The sequence below is a fragment of the Gopherus flavomarginatus genome, chromosome 1 (assembly GCF_025201925.1).
Source record: "Gopherus flavomarginatus isolate rGopFla2 chromosome 1, rGopFla2.mat.asm, whole genome shotgun sequence".
Lineage (NCBI taxonomy): Eukaryota > Metazoa > Chordata > Testudines > Testudinidae > Gopherus > Gopherus flavomarginatus.
The window spans coordinates 152957919-152968020 of NC_066617.1; the positions used below are offsets into that span (position 1 = coordinate 152957919).

Genomic DNA, 10102 nt, shown 5'->3' on the forward strand with positions numbered 1-10102 from the left:
ATGTTTCCCAAAGCTAGGGAGAAGTGCTATGGGCAGTATCCACATAAAACCCATATCACTGGACTACTCTAGGATTCTGGGAGGAATCTGAGGAAATCTTTCCATTTAGTTGGAAATGGGCAGGTGTGAGGCTCAGTGTGAAAAATCTTGAGGAAAATCTTCTCAGAACCACTTATTTCTAACTTCAGGCTATGAAATGCTGTGATCAAGTAACACCTCCTTCTCTGGCCAAGACAACCCTGTCAGCCACCAAGCTTGAGTGATGTGGAGAGAAGGTGAAGCACAATATTACAAGGAATGTTTATTTTCAAAATGAGTTTAATGAATTGATTTAAGTGGTAAAGGGCTGGATTAATTAAAGATACATCTCTACGCCAATATAACGCTGTCCTTAGGAGCCAAAAAATCTTACCACATTATTGGTAAAACTGCGTTATATCGAACTTGCTTTGATCCGCCGGAGTGCGCAGCCCGGCCCCCCTGGAGCACTGCTTTACCGCGTTATATCCAAATTCGTGTTATATCGGGTCGCGTTATATCAGGGTAGAGGTGTACATTCACATTTATAGGCCTTTGCATGGTCAAAGTGTATCCAAACATTAACCACCTAAACTTCACAACACTCTTAGAAGTTTGATTCCAGCTTCACAAATGGGGAAACTGAAGTGACTGATGTCTGGTCTACACTACAGACCTATATCGGTGTAACTACATCACTCAGGGGCCTAGATTTTCACACCCTGAATGCCATAATTATACTGACCTAACTCCCCATGTAGACAGTGGTTTGTTGACAGGAGAGCTTCTCCCACTGACATCACTACCACCTCTCGGGGAGGTGGATTAACTATGCCAACGAGAGAGCTCTTGCCCGTTGGCGTAGAGCATCTTTGTTCAAATGCTACAGCAGTGCAGCTGCATTGGTACAGCTGCACCAATGCAGTGTTTTAAAAGTAGACTTGTCCTTACCCAAGACCATGGAGTGAATCAGTGGCAGAATTAAAAATGAAACTCTTCTCCTTGCTCTAGGACAGGCCTATCAAACAAACTGCCTTCATGATGGATCTGGCTGAACTTAGGTGATTTTATGGCCTGCATGACATGTTCACATTCTCCAGAATCTAAACTATCATTTTTTAAAAAGAGTAAGTTTCTAGCCCTTATGACTAGAGGGCTAACCTTCCAATGGTGAAGAGAGCGTAACCAATACAGTGATGGGTTTCAGAGTGGTAGCCATGTTAGTCTGTATCAGCAAAAATAACAGAAGTACTTGTGGCACCTTAGAGACTAAAAAATTTATTTGGGTATAAGCTTTTGTGGGCTAAAACCCACTTCATCGGATACAGTGATGTCTCCTTCAGTCTTCAGACAGTTTGAAACAATGGCTCACTGCCCAGACTCCTGTTAATCTGATTAGAGAATCCAGTCTAAATCCTAATGATACTTGTTCACTGTCAACACTGAGTAGTTAATCCCTGATTATTTTATTGTGTGGGATGAGGGTTAAGGTGGAAGCAGAGTAGGGTGACCAGATGTCCCGATTTGATAGGGACAATCCTGATTTGGGGGGCTTTTTCTTATATAGGCAGCTGTTACCCCCCACACCGCTGTCCTGATTTTTCACACTTGCCCTCTGGCCACCCTAAAGTGGAGCCCACTGAGGTAGGAAATGGGAGCAGCATCGGAGAAGGAAATGCAGAGGAAAGGACAAAGGAACTCAGAGACAGGGAAGGTGGGGAGAAATAGAGAAAGGGGAATGGGAAGGAAGAGACAAAAGGTGCAGAGATAGTAATGGTCCAATTGGGCACAGGTTTCCTTCCCCAGTGCTGAATGTGACAATAAGACACTGAACAAATTAGAAATAATCACTGAATATTTAGTTACTATATAAAGGGCATATTCTCCCCTTGATCTCTGTACAAACCTTCCACTGTGCATTGTGGGGATATATAGTACTGAATTATAGCCTGGAACAGAGCCGAATTAAACACGGAATTTGGTTCTTTCCTCCAAATGTGTTTGATACCCCTGCTTAGGGTGACCATATTTCCCAAAGGGAAAATGGAATATTGCGTTGGGCTAGCCCAAGCCATCCTCTCCCTGACCCCCATGCAGGGCTGGCCTGAGCCACTCACCTGAGCTCTGCTTCCTCCCCCTCCCTCCCCGCCCCCACATGCAGGGCTGAAGTTGCTGCTTGCCTGAGCCCTGCCTCCCTCCCTGCATGAGGCTAGCATGGTTCCTCCACACCCCACTTTTTTGACAAAAGTGGGTGTTTGCCCCATTTTTTCTTGCCAACTGAGCAAGTCAGCAAGACCAAACAGGACAAATGCTCACTTTTGCCAAAAAAGTCAGGAAGGCCAGGACTGGGCTTAAAAAAGGGACTGTCCCAGCCAAAACGGACATATGGTCACCCTACCCCTGCTGCTGGCCATGATACCTCATTGTTTGATCCAGGGTTCATTCCTTTAGTCCACTGTGCTTTGCAGTGTGCATCTGGGATTCTTGTTCTAGATCATACCGCTTCATTCTTTATGTCCCTCTATGCCACTTCTGCCAGGAGGGACCATTGCAGTATTGTCTTGAACATGCAAAGAATTCCAGTAGAATCAAAAGCTTTATTTCAGAATTTCTAGTCTGGTTCAAGAAGTGGTAAGATAGACTTGCTACTGTTTTAAGTATGAAGAGTACAACCCCTCCCCCACCACCGCAGTAGTGCCTCTATGGGAAATAGAATTAATATATTTCAGGGCCAAAAGAGACTTCCATATTACATCCGATGAAGTGGGTCTGTTAGTCTATAAAGTGCCACAGGACTCTTTGCTGCCGTATAAGGTGTTACACATACTTTTTTCTTCCCATCCATTGTCTTGTAAGCTGTTTGGAACAGCAACTGTTCTTTACTATCTGTTTATCAGTGCCTAGCACAATGAGGTTCTGATCCTGGTTGGGATATGTAGCCATTACTGTAATACCAATAATATTTAATAGGAAGTCACTGAGAAGTGAAGCTTTGGCTGAAACACACTTAATTGTATTTTTTAAAAATCATAAATCAACAGCACTAAAAAATACAAGTTAAAAAATATATATAAATGCAAGACTTTAGTAAGTTGAAACCTAGATTTTGGTTATTCTCTAAGGATGCAGGGCAACTTGGACTCCTGCAACTGATGCAGCTGCACTGGGCTCTGGCCTTCAGTGGCTCCAGTATACTTTTTGCAATCAGTTCCACATGCACAGACCCATCTGATTCTGGTCCCAGCAGTTCTCCTGGCTTCCTCTAAGACAGTTGTTTCTTCTCCACCTTTTGGCTCCATGGAGAGAAGGCAAAAAAAAAAAATAATAATCTGTGGGGCCCCATAAATAGCTTTTCAGAAGGGGATGCAGACAGACAGACACTTTGTGGGCATGCAGAGGGAGTTGGGCCTCACACTTGTTAAGTAATGTAGGACCCTATAAAATGTAGGGCTGTCTCTACAAGACTGTGAATGTCTTTGGTATCTGCTGGTGAGTAGTCACTCATTTCTGTTTATCATCTAAGACGACCCTGGCTCTGAACAATCCACTTTAAGGGATAATTTCTAACTCACAGCTCATCAGTTAATGTATTGTTTCTGGAAAAACCCAAAACTTCATTTCTGAGGAAGATGTCAAGACAGCATGAAATCTAAGGAATGATCCAGGACATTGGCAAATGTGTGTGTGTTTGAGGATAGTAGGTAAGTGGGTGGACATTCATGTGCTTGGGGAGAAGTACACAGTACATATATGTGTGTAGGAAGTATTAAGAGTATTTGTGCAGGGAGTAGCAGATAATGTGTGTGGGTGTATGAGAGAGGGAGTCAGTGTGTGTTCCTGAAGGGGATAGTAGTTTGTCCATGTAGGGAAGTAATGGATAGTGTGTGTATGTGTAGGAAATAGCAGGTGGTGGTGGAGCAGGTAGTGAGTCATGTATATAGGGGATGCAGGAGAGAATGAGCAGTGTGTGTGGAGAGGTACAGAGTGTACTGTGTGTAGGGGCAGGGGTCTTTTGTGCACTGTCCTCTTCACACAGCCTACAGCCCTGGGCTCAGCGTTCCATCTTCGCCCCACATCCTCTATTGTGGACCCCTTGGTGCTCCCATGACATGGCCCGCAGCCCTGAGCTCCTTTCTCCAGTTTGTGGTGGCACTAGATGGGTTTTGTGTCTCATCCATAACAAGCAGGGGCTGTCTGTTTAATCATTATCTTGAGGGTTGGAAAGCTTCTGCAAAAACATCATCATCAGTGGGACTCTCATAAGCAGGTGGTGGGGTGAGTGGCTCCAGCCGCTCCAGCCTCTCTTCAGCATCTTTGACATCATGCATATCTGAGACAAAGCGCTGCATCCTGGGGGGCAGCACCAACCTAAGGTGCAGCCTGGAGCCTGCGTCTGCCTCGGAGGCACGCCTGATGCCTGATGCCACTGAGACGCTGAAGGTCTCCGCCCCAGTTTCTGCCATACTGGGCGGCTCAATGACCACACTGTATGGTGGGGGCTCCCCCAGTGTTGAGGGCACTGTGCCTGAAGTGGAGGTGATCGTCCAGACTGTTGGGGCTGGTGTCATTGTCACCACGTCCTCATAGGCTGGTGCTTCATAGGCAGAATTCACCCTACACACAAAAGATAGGGACATCGACTAAATAGGTCATCATGATGTTTATACTATACACGGAGATAAACCCATGAGGGAGGTGATCTGAGTCCTCTAGAATGGGGGCCATGCAACAGACAACTGAATAGATCAACAGGTCAGCAGTGCTCAGATGATTCATCCATATGGTCCTGTATGCCATGTCCTGCCACTCTAAATCAGAACACTGGTCCTATAATTCAGTATCTCACCTCCTGTTGTGCAGGATACAAACAATGGTTCATTTAGCCTGGTAGTTCAACACTTACCACAATGGCTCATACCACCTGTCTATCTAGTCTGGTGTCCTCCTGACCCACCAACTGGTGCTCAGATTAGCAGACCTGCCAACATTTAAAATCAATTAATAGGGCTTATTTTGGGAAAAAAAACACTGCACCTTTTAGCTCTATTCTATTATATCAGACTGGCAATGGTGGGGTTTTTGAAGACAAAGAGGCAGGAAAATAAGAAATACTGTATTTTAGTTTAAAAAATAGGGACATTCTATTCCACGTAGAGTTAATAGGAGTGTTTGTCAGGAGAACTAACAGCCATTGTCGTTTTTATCCTAGGTAACAACATTGTAGATGCAGTTCTTCCTAATAATATTTAATCTTTTTTTAACTCTCATGAGCTATTTGCCTCCAGAATACCCAGCAGCAATGAACAATAGCTGAATTTTTTAAAAAACAGTTTTTAACATGTTGCCTTTCTAATAATAAATAATCTTTTCCTCTTATACAGCATCTGAGGATCTGAAAGCATTTTACCAAGATGGATAAATTATTATCTCCATTTTACAGACAGGGAAACTGAGGTACAGAGAAGTTAAGGCCCAGTATGGTCTCTGTTTTAAGGTGCCTAATTATAGACAATCTGGGTCTAATTTATGTAAGTGCTGAGCACCTACAACTGTAATTGAAGCCAATAGAAGTTGTGGGTGTTCAACGCCTCTCAAATTCAGTCCCTATATGTCTCAAGTAAGACAGTCAAAACACAGAGGCACCAAAAATTAGAGGCCACTTTTCTAGGGAATAATTGTCCTGGATATGAGGTTTGGAGAAGCGAGCAGCACAAACCCAGCTGAGATTCACCATAGCATTTCCCCAGCTATTTCTATCTCCTTCCTTGTCTGGCTCATTCTGTTGCAAGATAATAGTTCTGTTCTGGCTCATTAGGAAAGAGTTGCAGGGAAGGTAGGGGTAAGACATGATTACTCAGGGGCAGAGAAAACTGGGCTGGATCTATGTGGCTCTGAGTCAGTGAAGGGAATACCATGAATGTGATTTCTATGTTGTACAGAATACTTAGACCTGTATTAACACAGGAGGATGGACAAGATGACCTCTAGAGCAGTGTTTCTCAACAACTGGTCCATGGACCAGCGCCAGTCCCTGAGATCTCTCTGACACAGTTTAGGAAGACAGCAAACCAGTACCTGGTATCAAAAAAAGTGATGACCTAGAGGACCCTTCCAGCCCTACATTTCTAAAATTCTGTAACTTTGGGAACCTTCATATGGGAGAAGAAGAGATTACTGTGCCTCCTGGAATGGACTTTGAGTTTTGCCCTTTGGGAGGAGGGTAGCAGAAGGATGATGAAAGGGAAAGATTAAAATGGTTGTGGCTGAAGGAAGGGGTAAATAAAAAGGAAGTAATAGGTATAGTTGCTTACCCTGCCTGGCTCTGTCTCCTTGTGGCTGCCTGATTTGTATCCTGTGGGTGCCGATGCTTCAGGAAGCATTCCATAAACACACTCAGCAGGTAGCCAATCAGGCACACGCCCCCCACCCCCAGGAAGAAGAATCCAACTGGGTTGATGTTAGAGGAGATAGCCAGCATGATGACCCCAATGAGAAGTGCGGCGGTGAAGACAAACAACAAAGCTTGGCGAATGCCTCTCCAATGTGTCTCTACCCACATGCTGATGTGGATGGTGATGGCAGGCAATGGGAGAAGGCTGGGCTGCTGAGGGAACAGAGATCTGTGGAAGATATGGAGGGGTTTTGAACATGAAACATGAGCCCACAAAACATGTCAACATGGGTGCATGCCTGTGCAAATACATGCCAACACAAGGACACACCAACATGAGAGCACACTCAAATACATGCCACCGCAAGAATATGCACATGCACAACACAGGGACACGTATATAAATACATGCCAACATCAATACAAGCCAACATCGATACACATCACCGTGAGGACATGCTTATGCAAATACACACCAAATGTAGGAGACACACATGCAAACATGCCTACAGGGCAAAATACACATGCACAAATATGAGGAAATTAGTGTGTACAAATGTACACATACAAACATACAGACATGCAAATACTCCCCCATGAGGGCATATATACAACAAATGGACATGCAAACATAACAAAGTAACAAAAGATAATAGAATGTGGCACGTACACACTTTAATTCTTGAACACAGGAATATGAGCTGCCTGAGCATAAGTATCTGTTGTCAGATAATGTGCAACATGCACCCATATACCTAGAGCCCTGTGTGGCTACATAATTTGTATCCACATCTGATCAGTGATCCGCAAAAAATGGTCTGTGGATATCCACATCCACAGATGTGGATATCTGCAGATATAAAGTGGATATCCACAGATTTGCAGGGCTCTATGCATACCCCATGGCTGTGACCAGACTCAGCTTTGATTCCAGCACATAGGCAAAACTCAGCACGCATCTTGGGGTTTATATTAAATGCACTGTGGCCCTTCTGAGTTCCTTCCTGTTGGCTGGCTCCTTCCCACCTCCACATTCCAAGTACCCCAGTTCTCCCTCTCCTCCCCTCCAGTTGACTCCCCCGTCATGTTTTCTTTGCTGCAGCAGACAATGATGATCACTGTGTTGTGGCCTGTATGTGACGAATACCACGGCCCTCTGTTTGGTGCTGAGGCAAAGACCAAAGGTAAGGACTTGTCCCCTCCTTTCCCCCACTTAGTGGGAAAACTCATGAGACTACAGCAGGCAAACCTCAGGGTCAATACTTACAGCACAACGACATTACAGTGCAAGGTCGCCCTCTATCATCTGACACTAGCACAAGTCTCCTTTAACAATTGGCCAATCCTAGGGAAACACCTGAGGGAGCCCTCTCGTTGCTTTACCCTGTTAGTGAACATTGTTCCCATAGGCCAGCCACAAGCTCATACCAGGCTAGGGAACGCTTTCCTTATGTGAAGTCAATGCTGACTGAACGTTGCTTCCGCAGCACTCCCCTGCCAGGATGTCCTGGTCTAAGACCACTCTCTCTCCATCTAAGATCGCAGACTTTGTTAACAAACACTGGACAGTTCCAGGAACATTCCACAGAGAGAGGGCCCTTGCCTCCCATGTTGCTGAGTGCAGAGCCTGACACTGAATGCTACATACTTAGGAAATCCCAGACCAGGGCTGGGGAGAAAGGAGAGAGGAACAGAGAATAGGAAAAAGACAGAAATAGTGATACAGAGAGGGAGAGAAGTGATAGGCATACAGACCCCAATGCTGGCCATTTGCCTGAACCTATCACAGGATGTTTTCTTTGTTTTTCTAATCAAAATCAGATTTCTCTTTATTTAACGGTTACTCTTGCATTCACATAGATTATACAGATTCACACACCTTCGAACACACACGCATACAAACCACAGATATAAAAACAGAGTCGCATACATACTCTCATAGGCATACACTTGCATATGCATGTATTCACATGCAGATGAGTACACCCACACAGGCATGGACACATTCACAAACGTGTGGACACGTTCATGCATGTACCCAGACATACCACAGACACACAGTAATATAGGCAGACAAACATCTACTCCAAGCACACTCTCAAGTATACTCACTTAGATAGGCACACTCATAAACAAATGTCCATACACATACTGTGTCAAATGCCATGGCTAGATTTAAAAAAAGAGATGGATGAAATTATGAGCATTGATAGTTGTAATTATACAAACCAGACTAGGGCTAATCAAATCTTATGTTTCAAGACATCAGGGAATATCCTCGTAACATCTGCCTTTCTCTGACGCACCTAGTGTTCCAGTGGGACTAATCCTGTGAACCTACCTATGTGTGCACTCTCAAACTCTCTTTTACACACCTCCCTCCCCTCCCCTCATAGACAAATACACAGCTGTGGTATGTGTACAGTTACACCTATGCACATCTGCACTCCTGCAAGCACATATGCACATTCATACACATTGATACACACAGCAGTCACACAGACACACATTCTCCAGCTGCCTCCATCAAGACAGTCCCTTGCAGCAGCCTTTGTGCCATTACTTTCAGCATGCACTCACCAGAGATAGTCTTCTGGAGCCAGTACCAGCCATGTCCTCTTGCCTTCTCTCTTCATCCCAAGGAATGATCTGTAAGCCTCTTTTGAATCTATTCCTTGCCTTTCTCTCTCTGACCTAAGGAAGAGACACTACCAAAAGCACTTCCTTCTCTTCCCTTGACTCCTTTCACACTCCCAAGGGAGCTCTTTATATGCTAGTGAGCAGTGAATGTGGGAAGGTAGCAGACCACAGGGAGACCTTGTTACAGTAGCCTTGCCTCCTTTTTCGAAGCACTGAATCCAAAGTTTCACTTCTCTTTGGCCGTCTATTTTCTCCTTTTTCTCTGCTCTCTTCTGTGCTCCTTCTCGCTCCTCTTTTCTCCTCCCTGTTCTTTCCCTTGCTGTTCTGTCCTAGCAGAGCAGGAAGCTAGCTGGGGGAAAGGGCGGGGTGTGTCGTGTGGGTGTGCTTGTGTCTGTGTTTTTGGCCCACCTCCCTCTACTAATAAACATTCTCTCCTTTCTCAGTGAGGATTTTATTCTCTCTCCCTGCCCTTCAGAAAGGCCCTTGATCCCTGTCCAGGCCCAGCCCAGAAGCACCATGGCCCCTATGTAAAACTTTTATGAGCTCTATGAAAATGTAAGTTATGTACCCGCATTGGTTGCTGGGCGTCACATACTAGTTTATGCCCTTTTGGACTGTAAGAACAAAAAAGGAGAAGCAGACAATCAGGTTATTAACTCCCAGAGGGCTGAAGTGGAGTCCCTGCTATCATGGACCCATCTGGAGATCAGGAGTACAGATAAGTGGGAGGCCTGCATTGAAATCTTCCCCAAATCTAGTGATCATTTGAACCCTTAGTAAAAATCACTGTAAACTCTCAAACATGGATTTTCCACATGAATGGCCTCCAAAAACTGGCAGTTGCAAGTATCTGTCTGAACTTGGAAGCAGTCCTATTGCTAACAATGATTGTTAACAATAGTTTGCCCCTTGGACTTCCTTCAACTGGAGCTGAAAAAACATTTTGGCTGCTAGCATAGATGGAGCCAAACCACTTTCAGCTCTTTTAGTTTTTGTGGACTGAGGCCTGATTGTCCTCTGACTTGCACCTGTGGGAGAACTCCATTGAAGTAA

General features: G+C 44.8%; 1 protein-coding gene across 1 annotated transcript; it reads right to left on the reverse strand.

Annotated features, from left to right (window-relative positions):
* Nucleotides 1–300: 300 nt before the first annotated feature.
* Nucleotides 301–9376, reverse strand: TMEM139 (transmembrane protein 139). The gene is made up of 3 exons (XM_050944733.1): nucleotides 8990–9376; nucleotides 6330–6638; nucleotides 301–4632 (listed from the first exon to the last, which is right to left on the reverse strand). Exons 2-3 carry the CDS (start codon nucleotides 6575–6577, stop codon nucleotides 4224–4226), a joined length of 657 nt encoding a protein of 218 aa, XP_050800690.1. The 5' UTR covers nucleotides 6578–6638; nucleotides 8990–9376; the 3' UTR covers nucleotides 301–4223.
* Between the last annotated feature and the right edge of the window lie 726 nt (nucleotides 9377–10102).